This window comes from Ipomoea nil, unplaced genomic scaffold (genome assembly GCF_001879475.1).
Source record: "Ipomoea nil cultivar Tokyo-kokei standard unplaced genomic scaffold, Asagao_1.1 scaffold1576, whole genome shotgun sequence".
NCBI lineage: Eukaryota > Viridiplantae > Streptophyta > Magnoliopsida > Solanales > Convolvulaceae > Ipomoea > Ipomoea nil.
The window spans coordinates 4,154,560-4,173,148 of record NW_017618004.1 but is presented as its reverse complement, the minus strand read 5'-3'; the positions used below and the strand labels follow the sequence as shown (position 1 = coordinate 4,173,148).

The following is an 18,589-nucleotide window of genomic DNA, read 5'->3' as shown; positions in this document are numbered from 1 at the left end:
TTATTGTTGTTTCTTTCCGTTCATATTGTTGTGCTTTTGGACTGCATAAGGTTGTAATTTCCCGTGCACATTATTTCTCTAATTCGATCTAGTACCTTCATTCATTATGTCGATCGAAAAGGATTTGCAACTGATATGCGAAGGAAGGAGATCAAATAGTGTTGATCGAGTGTTGTTGATCAACAAGAAAGAATGGGGAAGAGTTTCAATTTGAGTAAAAGATCGACCGTTAACAAAATATGTTTTAGGAAGTAAGGAGAATTATGAAACAGTCTTTCTTGTGTGTGTGTTTTTTTTTTCAAGGTGGGTTAATGTTGTGCATTGGATCACGGATTCAAGACAGATCTATGATTTCATTCCACCTTATTTTTTACCTAGGGAACATTATTATGCACATGAGCTTGAGCCTATGCGTATGTGTGTATAGTATTGATATGTAGATCGAGATGGAGAGAGAAAATATATAATTTGGGGAAATAGATTGTTGGCCATATATATCTATGCATGTGTTGTTGAAATTAAATAAAAGGTAGCTAGGTAGCCATAAGCCATGCATGCATGCATGCAGGCAGTAGTGCAGATATATGGAAGTTAAATTTGGATGAGAAAAAAATGGAGAAACACCCGAAAAGGCAAAAGGGCTGGATCTCTCAATTCCCAATTCCCAATTCCCAACCCCACTAGCTTTCTCCATCCCCATCGGAGACGCAGCTGAAATCTCCCAGTCTCCCCTTCCCATGATGATCCAATTGAACACCCAAACAAACACCCTTCCCAACATTATTTTAATATCATGAACATCATCAACAACATTAATAACAACAACAACAATAACAACATTTCCGGCAAGAACAACACCAACAACAACAACATTATCGTTTCCCGCACCAACGGTTCCCAGGCCTGCGCGGCTTGCAAGTATCAACGCAGAAAGTGCGCCTCCGATTGCATTCTCGCGCCCTATTTCCCCCACGACCGCCAGCGCCAATTCCTCAACGCCCACAAGCTTTTTGGGGTTAGCAATATTACCAAAATCATCCGCCACCTCACCCCGCCGGAGAAGGACGAGGCCATGCGTACCATCATCTTCGAATCCGACGTTAGGGCCATGGACCCCGTCGGCGGCTGCTACCGGATCATCCGCCAGCTGCAGCGCCAGATCGAGCAGAGCCAGGCGGAGCTCGACGTCGTCCTCCACCACCTCGCCTACTGCCGCGCCCTCGCCGCCGGAGATTCCGTTTCCTTGCCGCTGCCCAACAACAACAACAACAACAACAACAACAACGTTAACGCTACTCATCACCACCGCGACGCCGCCATCGATCAAACCGCCGCCGCCGCCGCTGCTGACGTTGTTGCCAACAACAACAATTTCGGGGCTTTAAGGGATGAATGGTACCAACAACAACCCTCCAACGTTAACGTTAACGGCTACCCGGGCCCTCATCACTATCCCCATTACCCTCAACCGCAGCAATACTTGGTCGTCCAGAACAACGGCGATCACCGTGACGATCACCAATTGCCCTACCAGACCAACGTTGCATGGGAAATGCAGGCACCGGATACCACGCCGCCGTCTTCCGTCCTTCCGACCAGCCAAGTTTCTTCTCAGGATAACGATGCCTGTGATAGCATCAAACCAATTCTTGATTTGTCAGGTTACGTTGAAGACCTCAATTTCGGCCCCGAGGAAACCCTTGATGAAAGGTTCCATTTTTACATCAATTATTACTCTTTTTTTTTTCCTCATGGACACACCCGCAACCACTATTAGGGTTCAGTCTTGTGACCCTAACCAGCAAAGTACCTCAAAGGAGGTGAACGAAGCTTAAATTGCCCATTGTTTACAGGCTCAGACCAAGAAAGTCAATAGGCCGCTCTTGTAATAAGTCAAATTTGTAACAGTCCGACCAATTTGGCCAGCTCCATTAAAATTATTGGTTCAAGGTTGTACTATATATTATTGGTAAGTAATAATCTTGAATTTCATGGCATATTGCAGTGAAGAGGTTCTGGTAAAGGAGCAAGACAAAGCTGGTGCATTGAACGAAGAGGAAGAAAATATTTCCAACATGCTCAAGATCATGATCTAAAATCTACTGCACCAGGCCACTTCAATTTGAATTGCTTACATAATTCACTTGCTATTACCTAATCCTACAAATTTTATGAAAGTATTTATTTATTTATTTTTTATTTGGGTAGATTTGAGATGAGAAAGATCGGATCCAAAACCGGTTATCTAAAATTACATATTTATACCATTAGATATATAAATTTTTTTGGGGGATAAGTTTGGACCTTACTCCTGTGTTCTCATCGATCTTATACTGCAAGGTTAGGTATTGTTTGTGTTGTGTTTACAATCTTTCACTATTCAATGAAAGTAATGTTATATTTACTTTCACTCTTTACTTTATTTTTACTTTATTTTTCATATGTTATTGACGTGATATATTCTAATTAATTAATTAATTAAGAATGAATGAATCACCATTTTTATTCATTTCATTTTCTTCATTTGATAATTAAGATCATCAAGTTTATAAGTTTAATTAAAAAGTCATCAATTGCTTTTTAATTTATAAGTTTAGACCTCAAACATAAGGGTCTTTCACTGCTCCTACCTTGAAGATTAGTACAGAAGGTAAATGATAGAATGTGTCTCAATTGGCCTACAAGTCTCCCAAATGCGTGTATATTAGTGTCCATAACAAGACTGAATTCATATTTCCTTGGGATTAACTGCTGACATGCAAAACTTATAGACTTATTTGTGTTGATTGACGAGCTGAGGTTGAGTTCAGCTTTTTATGAAGTTAGAGGTGTCATCATAAGAATGACAATGTAATGGTTGTGAGATGAAAACGAAACAGTAATCCTGTTCCATAATAGTTTATGAGTTATGGCATTATTTATAATGGGAGACAGGGCAGTGTGAGATGGGTATTGTTTAACTGCCAAATGAATTGAATTAGTTGGCCTGCCTGCGGGTGGACAAGATTATACAGGAATTGAATGACGAACTGTGAGGATCGGAGTAAGTGTGTGGATAACGTTATTAGGTGGACAAAATATATTGGTAATAAGGTACCTGGTAAAATGTGCAACAAACATGCATTTTGTGACAACTCATCATCCCCAACTAATCTTCTTATCCTTAATTCACCAATTCTATTAAGTATCAATATTAATCTAACAACTCAATCATAACCAAATTTTCAAAGATGCCACAATTTCACACCTTCATGGGGATGTCCAATCTCCAACTCTAAAATACTATGAGATTATATATGAATTTAAAGCCAATGAACTTGTGGTCTAATCTAGTGACATGAAGTGTCTTCCTCAAATGGAAAGTCATGAATTTGAGTCACAGTGCATTGGTTAGAGGTATCCCTCCAGCCAATAGCCAGAAGACTAATCTTCCGTCTCAACGGTCAGCACACTAAGTGGTAGGGGACTGGCCAAATAGTTTGATCCCAATCTCATGCTTAAGGGACGAGGTGCTGAACCACCACGATAACCATGTTGGTTGCATTCTTTAAGTCTACCTCTCAAAAAAAAAAAAAAAAAAAAGTTATATATTGGATCATTCAAGTAATCACAATACAAATTTTCAAAAAAAAAAAAAAAGTAATCACAATACAATATTAGTTGTTGATAACTTAATTGGTAAGTTTGAGCTTGCTCATTTAATATATCTAAAAAACATATACTGTCATTAACGCAGTGTAACGCACTAGATCGAAAATGAACATTAAAGAATAAATTTACTAGAAATTAGCATTTTGGGGGTGTTTGGTAAATAGTTATTAGTTTATTTGAATTGGATTAGTGGGTTTGACTAGTTGATAGTATACGTTGATTGTAGAAAAGTGTTTAGTAAATTAATTGTTAACTTATAGTTGATTACATGTAAAATGACTTTTCAAAAAAATTGCTTTAAGTAACTTTTTGAATTTTAGCATTTTGGATCAATAAACTATTAATCAAATATTTATATTGATTATTTAATCAAGTCAAATAATTAATAGTGATCAAATAAATTAAAATTGGCTGATAAACTCTATCCAAGCAGCGAAAAGAAAAACAGACATAAAAGGCGACCATGATGTAAATTAAGTAAATGAGCAACTTAAAAAAAAAAAAAAAAAAGGATTTCCCATTGAATTGAAAGACAAGATGCTCATGTTTCTTAAAAAGTCCACTTCCAGATCTTGATTCTAGTGTCAACCTTGCATTTCACGTTCGAGGTGGTCGTTTTCGCCGGCGACTTTCCGGCAGGAACAGTGACTTTAATGCCGTCACAGGTTACTCTAATCCCAACTTTCTTGGTTTTCAGGCTCCCAACTTTCACTTTCACTTTAGTCTCCAACCTTATCTTCACCGGCAAGGTGTTCTTGCTCTTGAGCGTTGACTTTAGGCTTGAAATCTCGCCGCCGTCGAGAGTCTTCCGTGACGTCGTCACCATTGCCTTCAGCGTCGTAGTGTTCTTAGTGCCGTGTCTGAATCCCGGCAAAGATCCGGTTCCGACGGCGACATCGTCGGAAAATAAAGAAACCGTGATGGGGTCGTACAAAAATGTGAGCTTTTTGTTCGGGTTGCGAGCTGAGATGGTGGAGGTGAAGTTGGACGTGAGTTTGGTGGAGGAAATGTTGAATTGGGAGAAGCTGAGGGAGTTTACGGTGAAAGATGGGCGGTGGGGGCGGTAGACGGCCCAGAATATAACGGCGGCGACGGCGGCGAGGAAGACGAGGATGATGATGAGGAATGTTGTCCAGAGACAGCACGAGCAGAGGCAGCTGCGCTTGCGGCGGCTGGAAGTTGGGCGGTATACGGGGCGCGTGGCGTGATAGAGCTGAGGTTTTTTCGGCGGGTTTGTTCCGCTGTTTGCGGCGGGGCTGGTGGCGCCGCCGCCGTTGACTGCGGGCTTGGATGAAGGATATATTTTCTCTGCCATATTGCTTTGCGTTTAGTTTCTTCTTCTCCCCCTCTCAGCTCTGGAAGTTATATAAGAAGTGTACAGTGGGCCAATTAGCCAATTAAAACTCAATACTAATAGCCATTTTTTATTAATAAATATTTCATTTCAATTATTTATATAAGTAATAATGGAGATTCGTAATAAGGTACCGATCAACCTAAGTACCTTTTGTATAATTATTATATCTTAGACCGGGTTCATCTTGTTTATAATCTAGTTTTAACTTAATTTAGTATGAAAAATGTTATTTATATGTTTATAAAGAATATTGCAAAATGCAAATATAAAAAGTCATGTTTAAAATTATACATAAAAAAGTTTTTAAAAAATAAATGTTGATTTAATAATTGAATAGTAAACTTGATTATACTCCGTAACTAACATTCATTAAAAGCAAAGGTAATTTAAAATTCATCATAATTATTATATTCTTTGTACGGAATAAAATAAGTCAACATAGAAAAAGAAACTTCTAAACTTCAAACTACATCTCAATACTAGTTTTTATTAAGTAACATGCACAAAATTAATATCTAATTTTTTTTATAAAAAAAACATAAATTTTACAATTATATAATTCATATTATACAAAAATTTATATTGAATTCATAGTACAACTAAGATCTCAATCATATACACAATAAGGCAAATTCAAAGTTTCCTACATCGTAATTTCATTGCATGACGCTGCGCACTCTATATATGCAATAGTTATGCTGTGGAAACGTGTTTATCATGCGCATGGTGAATATAGGGGTAGATCCATAATTTCTATAATGTAAATTCATTATTTTTTTTTATTTTTTTTTTGAAAACGTAGATTCATAATTTTGCTTTTCATTTGTTGGTATGAAAAGATGTTATATTCTTTTCTTTTTTTTTGGAAGAAATTAAAAGACACTGTTTGAGACCTACCCAAATGTTGAGCGGTTGAGACACAATAGTCATAATTTATGACTTTGTCTTAGGTGGAAATTATTCAATGATATGATGTTATACAGTTAAACCACCCCACACAATGATATCTCCGCCCTTGATGTTAGTTGACCCCATTAACACCGTTCGATCTTTGGAATTAATGAATTATACACTACCTGGATTCTGAGTTTCAGTTAGCGGACTATTAGTTTAAAGTCTACTCATTTGCAAGTAAATCTTACATTTAGTTTCGATATGGTATTTATTTTTACTTTTTAAATTTTGTATTATTATATTTTTTTACTACTATTTGTGCGTCACTATTAGTCATCCTTTTAAATTGTTGTCCTTTCATCGTTTAATAAAGAAGACTAACATGTAATTTTATCATTCAAATATCTTGCTTCAACATGTTAGTATGGTGGAGAAGTTGGAGGACTTCTCTATCAAGCTTCTTCATCCATTGCAGCCCAGCTGCCATGGCAGATAGTTGTCTATGTTCTTTTTTTTAGAAAAAAAAATGTAATTAATATAATTATTTTAATTTTTATAAAAAATATATAATTTTTAAAAAACTATTAATCTACGTGGCATCTTACTTGGTATCTTGCATGCCAGGTGACTTAAGAATAAATGTTATTATATGTCAAATAGGTTAATTGCACAATTTTAATAAGTTTAAGGATCTAATTGAAGGATTTTTAAATTTGAGGGTCTAGTTGCATTTTGATATATTGTTGGATGGTATATTTGACCCTTATCTCTATAAAAATTAAAAGTAGGACTATCTTATCCCACCACAATCATTATATCATGAACCAGGGTTCACACTGCAATATGGACCCTGGTTCATGTGTTTGTGTTTTGTGTTACGACTTTTTGTGTCTTGCGTTATGAAATTTTATACTTTATGAGTATGAATTTTGTACCTGAAACAAATTAGTAATTGTGTCTTGTGTTGTGAAATTTCGTATCTATGAACACGTATTATATACTTAAATCATATTGGAAAAATAAGTAAATATATAACATGTGTATGTGTTTGTGTTATGATTTTTTGTATCTTGTATTATGAAATTATGTACCTTTCGAGTATGAATTTTGTACCTTGTTTTTGCAATCCAACTAGGTGCATAATTCTATATTATGTGGCTTGTGTTGTGATTTTTTGTGTTTTGTGTTATGAAATTATGTACCTTACGAGTATGAATTTTATACCTTATTATTTTAATCCATAATCTATAATACTATGTGAACCCTGGTCTATGATATAAATTGCCATCCCCCAATGTGAAACGTAGCCAATAGTTATTTGCATAATATTGTTTTGGTTTTAAAATTATTAAAGCAGGTAGTCTAAAGACAATGGGATCAAACTGGCCTCTGTTAAGTTACGACCATCTGCTCCCACGGCAAATTATGCTGTGAAATTGTGTCCACCTTGCAACTGTCATAATTGTGAATATAGAGTCTTATAATTATGAACATAAAGTTCTATAATAATGAACATAGAGTTCTGTAATTATAAATATAGAGTCCAATAATTGTGAATATGAAGTTCAAAAATTATGAACATATAGTTTTATAATTATGAACATAGAGTTCAATAATTATGAATATAGAGTTTTGTAATTGTGAATATAGAGTTCAATAATTGTGAATATAGAGTTAAAAAATTATGAACATAAAACCGTGTTCACCGTGAACATAGAATTTTATAATTATGAACATAATTTTGTTATAGACCACACAGCACTGTGTGGATCATAATTTGACTACAACCACTCTCATATTTATTTGGGCTTATCCAGAATAAATGAATAAGTCCATTTGAGAATATCCTTTTATTTGGGCCTACTCTATGGGTGGGTCAAATGTAAAACTAAATTTGGGCCTACTCCAGCGAATTTTGTACTGAATTTCTGGACTGAATGCATATTTCTATTAATTTTTGTTTGTTATATATATATATATATATATATATATATATATATATATATATATATAGAATAGTTTTATTACCCGGGGCGCTAGGCCCAAAATAGTATGTACTAAGTTCGAGGTACAGGTTCAAAACGGCGGCCCACGGGATAGGCTACAAATAACTATGCTGCTAACAAGAATCAAACTTGGATGAAAGAATTAAACATCTAAGACCATAACCATTAGATTAGTGTGACTATCATGTCTCTATGTTGCCCCTACCAGGAGTTATAGTCTGACCCTACACCTTGCGCCGTCCACGTGTATGACCGGGATTCACATCGCTTTCGATGAACACCACGTACCCCACGTTCGCCACAATCCTCGCTATCTCTTCGCACGCCGCGCCACACACCCTCGCCACTCGCCACTCGCCTGCCCCGCTCCTACGCACATGGCACGGCACGACTGCGCCACCCGCACACACATGGCCGTCACACACTGCACGATCAGGGTCGTACGCGCATGCGGCCGCCGCGCGGTCTCGTGACCTCGCACCAACATCGCGCCATCGCCCCAGCCGGTGATGGCCGGCGGTGACCCCCTACCCATCCCTTCGACCAACCAACAACCCAATATTCTTAACCCACTAAGTCGGCTCATGCCCAATATCCCCATCAATTGTGATTGAGTAATTGTAAAATACTAAAATCTTTTAATTAGACAGTGGAGGCTGGAAGACAAACATTGGGAAGTAAATTATTATAAAGCAAAGGAATGAATAGTTATAAAAAGAGTTAATTTCACTTTTGGTCCTATGATTATTGGAGTGCTGTCAATTTCAGTTCATAACTTTCAAAATTAACAATTTAGTACCTTAACTATTCAGTTTTTATCAATTTTAGTCATTCTGACCAAATTGACGATCAATTGTCGCTAATTTTTATCTACATCCCACCTGCCTCTATATTAATTCAAACAATAGTTCACAAATTAGCTTCCATTTTAACATTGAATTAAAAGATTCTGACAATAATTGATCGATAATTTGATCGAATTGACTAAAATTGATAAAAATTGAATAGTTACGGTACTGAATTGTTAATTTTGATAGTTGTGGACTCAAATTGACAATACGCCAATAGTCATAGGACCAAAAGTGAAATTAACTCGTTATAAAAATCCGCAATAACTATTTAACGGTGCATACTAAGTAAACCCTATTTTTGTATAGTAATTAGTAAATTACACAAAAGATGTCAATTATACTAAGTAAACTCGTGACATTTTACTATGAGAATCATATTTTCCTTGCTTGGTCATTCTTTTCCCAAACGAAAAAGGAGTTGCGTAATCAATGACATGATGATTGAAGAGAGACGTGAAGGGATAAGGATGAAGGAGAAGGAGATTTGTTTAGTGGGTAGATCTAAAGGTAACTCAACTCCCTTTATGGTGACAAAATCCTTCCACTCTCTGCTGCAATCTTTTCATTTGTTTCATTGTTTGGTATATCAATCACTCACCTAGTGGCCCGACAAAAACTGCAAATTAAAAGAAATGGGCAAATTCCTTTACAAATATAAACTAATATATTATAGTACCCCCAAAAAGAAAAACTAATAATTGACTTTCTTAGTAATTTGAGTAGTTTATACTTTATATGTTATGTTTGTATCAATTTCATGTTGTAATATATTTTTGGCAAAATATAAAGATTTAGAAAACAAATTAATTTCATTTTTGAAAGTAAAATTTGTATTATTGAAGAAATCTTGAAGGTTAAGCAAAGAAAAATGAATTTAGAACTTGTTTTTGTCATCTTGTAAAAATAGAAATTGTTTGTCATACAAGAAAAATAAATATCTTGTAATAAAGGTAACATGGAGTTTTTGACAAAAAGAAAACAGACTTCTTTTATCAAGAAGGATTCAAGATCTCAAGTTCAACTATATAGATTGTAAATAATAAAGAAGTTGACAAATGTAAATGCATATAGATAATCAACAAAGCATTGTGTGGAGCTGTTATTCGACGTCCAAGAGTCCTTTGATAGTTTAAGATCAGAGACTTTTTTTGTTTTGTTTTGTTTTGTTTTTTTTTTTTGTTTTTTTTTTTGTTTTGTTTTTGTTTTTTGTTTTTTGTTTTTTGTTTTTTTTTTTTTTTTTTTGGTTGTATTGTGCTTTGTTGTGAGTCTTAAGTAACTTAGCTTGTTTCATTCTTTGTCGTAGATTTTTTATTAGGTTAGACACTTTTTATAGGTAATACACAATTTGTTGAAAAAATTAACAAAAATTGGCATTATACTAGTTGAAATTTAATACGTTCATTATAGTAGGCCGATTATAAAGCACATAAAAATATAGCTCATTTAATATTATTTTTATTTTGATATATTATTGTAGTTTTTATTATGTGGTATTTAAATAATTAAATCTATTTTACAAATAATCGATTTTACATATCAACCTAGAGAATGTAATATATCATAATTTAATACATTTTTACCCACTACATATAACACACTCTACAATTAATTTGAAAGGGTTGAAAAGTGAAAACCATCCTTTTTGAACTTCTTATAAGTCTTTAATATTTTTATTTATTAAAAAATTTTTCTTTGAAATACTCATTATTCTTTATAAGATAGTAATTTTGTTTTATACTTTTTTTCAAATATTTTTAATCCAAAGAATCTAAGCTCACCACGAGAGTTCGAACCTATAACCACTCATTTAGAATGGTAACCAGAACATCATCACACTACATAGTAGTTGGCTATTAAAACGTATTTAAATCCACTATTTACTACATATAATACTTGATATTTGATTCATTATAGCGCGTAATTTTAATTTATTAGTATTTTTTTTTTTGAAACAGATCTATTAGTATTTAAAAACGAATGAAATAGTTAATTAAACAAGGTTCTTGACCAAATTAGGAGGCATTAAGGAATAGATAGAACATGAATCCCATCTATATTTTCATGGGATAAACAACACTACTTTGGTAGTTTGTATTTGGTTGGTCCAAATTAAAGTAACATGTTATTATATGAAAGAAACATGGGTGGTGCTTCCTTAGAAAGCATCCAAAATTTCACCGACAGAGTCCAAAAACTAGCACCCCAAGGATTAATTATTTCATTGTAATAATTTTTATATTTGTGTTATGGAGAGAAAGAAGACAAGAACAACAAACGAAATGGAGTCCAACACTAACCCCACATATCCACCAAAATCAACTACCTAACTATCAAAATTCAACATTTGATTCCTCAAAGTCCCACCATATATATATATATATATGATAGAAAACCTAAGAAAACCTGCCATCACTACTCAAATCATTAAGTAAACTTTGCTTTGGAAATGAAGCAATTTTAAATCTCCAGACTAGATGTCTCACTCAAAAGAGGTGCCTACAATTCATCGAGGGGATTAGTCACTGTGTCCAACGGGGAAAACCCTGGGTATACCAAAAAAAAAAAAATAGCCAACAAACTACACAAGAAATGTCGATCGCACTATGAAAACCATGTGCGATGGGTTTAACAGATACAATGTTGACAAGAATTGAACTCATGATCTTTTGATACGAGAATCATGCTCAACATCCACCTAGTCACCTCTTTCGGGACAATGTCCCACTATATTTTCTTTCTAAGCTCAAAGGACCATATTTAATTTCATGATGTTTTATCACATTTAGTTCTCTATTATAACTAATTGACATTAGTTTTTGGGATTATCTAATAATTTTGTGTTCTTAACTTTTTATTCCTACTGAAGAAGATGGTAATAAATGACATTATAATTAAATGACTTAACATATATATAAAAAAAAAAGTTATTTAATTAGTAAAAAAGTCTAATTAAATTATTGTTTATTATGTCTACTAGTTGAATTAACACTAGAGTACTTAAGCGAAAAATGAATGTAAGGAAATAAGGATGAAAATGCACGGGGCAAATTAATTGTTGGTGTAAACTACTGAGTAAAAAGGAGTGGAAACCAATTATTTTCTTTTAGAACAGTTCTAATAATTAATTGATCATTACAAACATGCAGCATTATGGCTTCAGCTGCTTTTAACATTGAATTAAAAACATCCTAAGACATTGTCGACTGCACAAATGTATGTTTTGATGCATGGTTGGTCCCATACTCCCATTCAAGGATAGTGATAAATATTGGTATCAATTAACTTTTCCCCTTTTAAAAAAATTGAATTGTGAATTAACTTAATTAAAAATAATGCTACTTTTTCTCTTAATTTTACTTTCCAAATTCACCTCTTGATATGACAATTAAATTCTTTAATTTTTTTTGATTGTTCATAATTCGTAAATTAACTAACATCAATAGATAAATACTCCGTATTAATTAAGAGGAAAACTTTAAGAGGAGTTAATATTACTCTTAAATTAAATAGAGATCAATAAAATATAAATAGTATTATAATGGAACAGCCTTAAATCTCCAAGTCAGCTGTTCCACCCAAAAAAAAGTGTCTACAATTCAACAATGAGATTAATCATTGTGTCTGACGGTAGGAACTCTGGGTACACCGAAAAATAATAATAATAATAATAATAATGATTTGCTAAGCCTACACAAATCTTTAAAAGAGTAATTATATCTTCTAAAGTCTTAGCTCATATGTATGCCAAAGTCAAGTGGAATTTTGGTCATAAGTTAGGCATTGAAGTAATATTAATTAAATGATGCGTACCAAACAAATTCAAAAGTTTCAACTAATTAAAGATGCAATCACTTAGTTTCACCATTACAAAATGGTTTGTGATCTTGATTTTCTATCTTTAATGTGAAACGCACACAACTACCCACTATAAATTTGACATATTAAAAGAAAAGGGCAAAACTCAAACTAAAAATGAAATAAAGTGTGATATAATAGTTACACCCACACTATCAATTGCTAAGAATAACTTAATCTATCAGTTAGAGCTTTCATAACACGCAAACTAAACTGTTTTTCTATGTATTCGTTGTCATCTTGACTCATCAATGAAAAATTTATCGCTTGATGAATATGTCGTAGCCTGTAATACCAATATTTCCTAATCAACTTATGAACCACACTAACGATATTCAAACATGAATTCCTATCATTACCACTTCGTGTAACATTTCCAATAGTACTCACTTTCAAACTCTACATATCTGCCCCTCCTTTCCAACACATTAATAAACCATGATAAATAGCCCAAAGCTTAGCTACCAAACTATCTGCAACACTTGGATTGGAATTCAATATTTAATATTTAATGGAAATTTATTTTTATAGTACATAACAAAAAAAAAAAAAAAAAAATCTTGTTCTCATATATTTTAAAAATGTTCATGTTTGCTCACAAGTTTTGTTAGTTTGAGAATCATTTAAATTAAATGTAATTATAATTATTTAAAACATATGAACACTTTAAGAGTCAAATTGACTTTTCTGAAAGTATAATTAAACTATTAAACTGAAAAACATTTAATTATATCGTTAGATCAAAAAAATGTAAAATTTGCAAAAGCAATCATGGTCGACATTTATCCAAATTGAAGGATAGTTATTTTTTACCGGGCTTTGATCTTGTGACATTCCTTCGAAGAGAACCATAAAAGTGCCATCTGATCACACAAGGTACTTGGCAAACTATACATGGTTTAAATTCGAAGAATTATATTTTTTTCTACAAGTAAATAACATATTTACCTTTTTATCTCTAAATTCTCCTTAAATTAGGTATAACCCCATTAACATAAACTTTTAAGAAATATGGCATACGCACGGTATAGTTGCCTTTTTTTCTTGTTTTAATGGGTTTGACAATTTCAGTTTGACTCTCCAAAGGTGCCACTGTTTTTCTTCTGTGTGATGAGTTTTAGAGTTTTAGCACTCTTGATTCAGCTGTGGCAAGGGGCTAGGAAATGGTAAGAAAGTCATCACTTCTGGTACTGGTTTTTCAGTGCCAGAATTTTCAAGAAAACTGCATATTTGTTGATGATTGCAAGTTCTAATTTTTAATTTTTTACATTTGTTATTACCACCTAACAGGCTGCTGTAGTTTCACCTACGCAGCCGTCTGGTCATTACTGGCGTGGTACCACTGTGGGTCTGATTCAGTTCAAAGTTTCTTAAAAATCACAGACATGTTGGGTCTCACTACATTGTGTGAAGCTGTTCCGTTTCTATTTCCTGCTTGGGATTGTGGGTTGATGATTTGTTGTTGAGGGAGAGATGGCGGTGGAGCAGAGCTTCATGTTGCTCAAAACTTTCTTGATTCTCACTGCTCTCTCACTCCAAGTATCTGCAGGTGATGTTCTGTGCTTTTTATGCTGTTGAGCTGTGAATTTGTTTAGATTTCTGGGTTTGAATGTTTCTTGGTTGATGGAATATGGGATCATGAGATTAAGGCCATTTGATCAGTAAAAGTGGAATCGTTTTTTTCTGGGTGGGAACTGGGAAGGGTTTTGGGTTCTTAAGTTTTCACTTTTAAGAAGAAGAATTCATCATTGAAGCTTTATTGCTAGTGTTGAAGGAGGGTTTTAGAGTTCTTGGAATTCTGGGTATACTGTAAATTTCAGAATTGTGTATTGATACTTTATCTAAGCTTTCATTGCAGGATTCAATCTGCCTTCTTGGAGGGCTGCTTCAGTACTTCTACACTTCAAACAAGGTATCTCCTGCAAAATGGCAACTTTCTTGATATGTGATTTGGACCCTTTGTCTTGAAATTCTTGAATTTCGATTTCCAAACTGCAATTTTGGATGGTTTATAGATGTCTATTAGTGCTATATTATGGATATATCCTACTTAATGGCTTTTCTTTCGTGTTTCTGATGAGAAACCAGATCCTGCTTCCCACAATTCATCAGTTTCCACAATCTTTGGATGGAAGAGACATTCAATCCTCACTGTAGAAAAAGCAAACCGCAATCCACAACCGTTGGATTATCCACCGAGAGAAGGTACATAGACTACTAAAGCTTCAGTTAACAAAGTATAACTGAGATCTAACGCTTCTGCTTTATTCTGCAGCGCCCAATCCACACGAGATCTTCAACCCATCCCACTATTCGGATGCACCTTCTAAGCCTACGTTTAGGCAACATTTTATGAAATGGATGCACAGATTTGCATTTCCTCCTTCATATTCGGTTTCTAAACACAATCGAGGGAGAAACAGATTGAGCAAGTTTGCTCCCGGGCCTAGCTCACAAGGTTAATTAACCTCTAACAACAAAGAGTTGTTTTGATCTAAGAAGTATATATATAATATATGACACTACGGTTTTTCATCTTTTTAATGATATAGGGCATTGGCATTCGATCTCTCCGTCTCAGTCTCCATTCCCTTCATCAGCTAGTGATTCACTAGCACCCGAGCCATCAAGCCATTTCAATAGTATGTGAAAGCACATTATAGATTCTTTTTCTTTTTCGGTTTTAGTTCATTGTCAAAATGCGTATCAATTCTTAACAAATGATTATACTTTGATTACTTTCTCTCTGTAAGTGCCCGCACTACAGCCAACGAGTCAGAGTTCTTGGAACGATAAAAAGATTACACCGCCACCATTGCCACTCTTGACACTACCACCTCCGCCTCCTAATCAAGGTAAAAGACACACCTTTACGAAAAAGACCACTATGAACCGAGGTGGTTTTGCATCTTTTTTGTTTATATTTTCCCGTATGTTTTGCTAAGTGTACAGTTCGTTTTATTTGTAGATTGTGCATCGGTGAGGTGCACTGATCCTCTAACATACACGCCTCCCGGATCACTGTGTGGTTGTGTGAGGCCTATTGAAGTTGGGCTCCGCCTTAGTATTGCCTTATATGCACTTTTCCCCCTCGTTTCTGAGCTTTCTAAGGAAATCTCCGCTAGCATTTTGCTAAAACGAGGTCAAGTACGCATCATGGGAGCAAACGCTGTCAATCAGCAGCTCGAGAAAACCATCGTACTTGTCAACTTGGTTCCCACCGAGGAAAACTTCAATTCTACCACTGCATTTGCAATCTATGATAAGTTCTGGAAGAGGGAGGTTTCCTTAAACAAATCGCTATTTGGTTCCTGTGACGTGGTTTATGTTCGCTATCCAGGTTTTTTTTTTACTACTACTGACTCTGTTACAATGCAGTATCTGTTCATAACTACTTTCTCAACCTACTGAAGCACAAAGAATCAATACTGTCTCCAATTTATTTATTTATTTTTTTAAATAAACATGTACTACGATTCTTACACGTTATATTCAAGCAGGATTGCCACCATCTCCGCCTTCACTTCCTTCATCCGGTGCTTCCATTGACGACCAACCCTATCCTGGCAACAACAGAGATGGAAGTAGAATAAAGCCCTTAGGAGTAGATGTATCGAGGCCAAAAAAGAATGGTACGGGGAGAAATATGATTATCGTAATAGCTCTATCATCTGTGACAGCCTTTGTTGTTTGCGTGGGAGTTATTTGGCTTCTGTCTCTAAAACTCGGAGGTCGTACTTATCAGGCTGTGCAACCTCCACATAATTCAGCACCTTCTCACGGGAAAGCATCAGGTATATGCAAACCGAAAAAATGTTAGTGCATGAAATATATGGTTAGATATGCAAATATATGATTACCCGTGATTTTATTCTGAGTTCAATTCACAGGTGGTGTTGGCTCTTTAACGATTGGAAGTAAGCCGAGCTTAACATCAATGTCCATCAATTCGAGCCTTTTAGCTTATGCTGGAACTGCTAAAATTTTCAGTGCATACAATATAGAAAAAGCAACTGATAACTTCAATGCTACAAGGATCCTCGGGGAAGGTGGCTTTGGACTAGTATACAGTGGCTCTCTCGATGATGGAAGGGAGGTAGCGGTGAAGGTTTTGAAGAGAGATGATCGGCATAGCAGCCGTGAGTTTTTGGCAGAAGTCGAGATGCTAAGTCGTCTGCATCACAGAAACTTGGTAAAACTCATAGGGATCTGCACGGAGGATCATTGCCGTTGCCTGGTCTATGAACTTGTTCCCAACGGGAGTGTGGAATCGCATTTACATGGTTAGTATAATTCTCGGAATTTTTTTTTTGCTCAGAGTTGAAGTGCAATTCATGCCCCTTTTTAATTTGAATCTTAGGGGTTGATATGAAGGCTTCTCGGCTTGATTGGTATGCTAGAATGAAGATTGCACTCGGTGCAGCTCAAGGATTGGCGTATTTGCACGAGGATTCAAACCCCCGTGTAATACACCGGGACTTCAAGTCGAGCAATATACTCCTAGAGCACGATTTTACTCCAAAAGTGTCGGATTTTGGATTAGCTAGAACAGCATTGGATGAGGGAAATAAACACATCTCAACTCATGTTATGGGTACTTTTGGGTATGCTTTTGAGACATATATATTGCCGGTTTATATGATTATATCTATCCCAGCATTTGAATTCTCCTTTTTAAGTCTCGGTCTTAACCGTTGTGTTTCAGGTACCTAGCTCCCGAATATGCAATGACGGGCCACCTCCTTGTGAAAAGTGATGTGTATAGTTACGGTGTAGTCCTCCTCGAGCTTTTAACTGGACGAAAGCCAGTGGATTTATCACAACCCCCGGGACAGGAGAATCTCGTTGCATGGGCTCGCCCTCTCCTCACAACCAAGGAAGGTTTAGAAATGGTTATTGACCCGGGTATGGAGTCAGACGTTCCGTTTGATAGTGTAATCAAATTTGCAGCAATCGCAGCCATGTGTGTACAACCAGAAGCCTCTCACCGCCCCTTTATGGGCGAAGTCGTTCAAGCCTTGAAACTCATTTGCAACGAGTTTGATGAGACGAGAGAGCCCATGTCGAGAAGCTGCAGCCAGGAGGAACTTTGTATTGATATGGAGGATAGCAGAGAAACGGGCGAGTTTGTGGAAGCTTCACGGGCCCATGAAGCAATCTCCATATACGATTCCTCTTTCGACGCTAAGATACCATTGTCAGCTGGAGATTTGAAGAGTTCATCAGCTAGACTGGAAGCGCCAGAATCTGAGCCTATCAAGCGGGAATTCTACTCTGCTCCATTAGGAACGAGCACGAAAAGGAACTTCTGGCAACGGTTGAAAATCCTGTCGAAGGGGAGCACGAGTGAGGATGGCTTTTCATCGAATCTGTGATGAGGATGTTAAAGCCCAACTTGTGTTCTTGAAAATTGATGTCTCTTTGGATTGTTCTTTATGGGTTCAAGGCTGCTTCCAAGACAAGAATAGAAGTTGGAATATTATTCCTTGTATTAAATTTTTAGCTTTTGGAATTGGAAGATGTGATTATGTATGTGAGTTCCCCTCTTCTCCTTGGATCTTTCACAAGAGACAATCACCTGTATGTATTTCAACTACAGAGGAAAATCACTTTTGAGACATTAAATTATATGCTTGGTACGTTTGATTAGTTTAGAATTCAACATTAAATTATTGAATTTGACTGAAATATAATGAAACTAATAGTAATATAGTCAATTAGTTATAGCAGTAATATTGGAGCACCAAAGATAAGTCCAAACTAACCCAACTTTTTTGGATGACAAGAGAAACCCGTAACCGTACAAGAAGCGTAGTCCCTATTCAAAATGTAAATCATATTAAGAAAACCTATAGCCCGCAAACCACACAAGAAATGTAACTGTACTAGGAAGACCCTGTGCGACAGAGCTCAGACAGAGTATTGCAAAAATCAAACTTATAACCTTCTCGTACAAGAATCATATTCCACCGACT

At 35.5% G+C, this 18,589-nt stretch overlaps 3 protein-coding genes across 5 annotated transcripts; 2 read left to right on the top strand and 1 right to left on the bottom strand.

Moving 5' to 3' along the window:
- The first annotated feature begins 793 nt into the window (after window positions 1-793).
- On the top strand, window positions 794-2,155 carry LOC109190347 (LOB domain-containing protein 22). The gene is made up of 2 exons (XM_019340812.1): window positions 794-1,710; window positions 2,006-2,155. The coding sequence occupies exons 1-2, from the start codon at window positions 794-796 to the stop codon at window positions 2,094-2,096; spliced, it is 1,008 nt and encodes a 335-aa protein (XP_019196357.1). The 3' UTR covers window positions 2,097-2,155.
- A 1,949-nt stretch (window positions 2,156-4,104) lies between these two features.
- On the bottom strand, window positions 4,105-5,014 carry LOC109190383 (protein YLS9-like). The gene has a single exon (XM_019340847.1). It carries the CDS (start codon window positions 4,964-4,966, stop codon window positions 4,202-4,204), a length of 765 nt encoding a protein of 254 aa, XP_019196392.1. The 5' UTR covers window positions 4,967-5,014; the 3' UTR covers window positions 4,105-4,201.
- An 8,612-nt stretch (window positions 5,015-13,626) lies between these two features.
- On the top strand, window positions 13,627-18,242 carry LOC109190524 (receptor-like serine/threonine-protein kinase ALE2). 3 transcript variants are annotated; one of them, XM_019341018.1, is made up of 13 exons: window positions 13,627-13,780; window positions 13,905-14,163; window positions 14,473-14,526; window positions 14,703-14,819; window positions 14,890-15,072; window positions 15,167-15,256; window positions 15,368-15,469; window positions 15,583-15,954; window positions 16,115-16,408; window positions 16,505-16,897; window positions 16,975-17,218; window positions 17,320-17,995; window positions 18,091-18,242. In XM_019341018.1, exons 2-12 carry the CDS (start codon window positions 14,088-14,090, stop codon window positions 17,987-17,989), a joined length of 2,595 nt encoding a protein of 864 aa, XP_019196563.1. In that variant the 5' UTR covers window positions 13,627-13,780; window positions 13,905-14,087; the 3' UTR covers window positions 17,990-17,995; window positions 18,091-18,242. The 3 variants fall into 3 exon arrangements, with proteins under 3 accessions (XP_019196563.1, XP_019196564.1, XP_019196561.1); XM_019341019.1 differs by having other exon boundaries at window positions 13,628-13,780; window positions 13,915-14,163; window positions 17,320-18,242; XM_019341016.1 differs by having other exon boundaries at window positions 13,628-13,780; window positions 17,320-18,242.
- The last annotated feature ends 347 nt before the right edge of the window (window positions 18,243-18,589 follow it).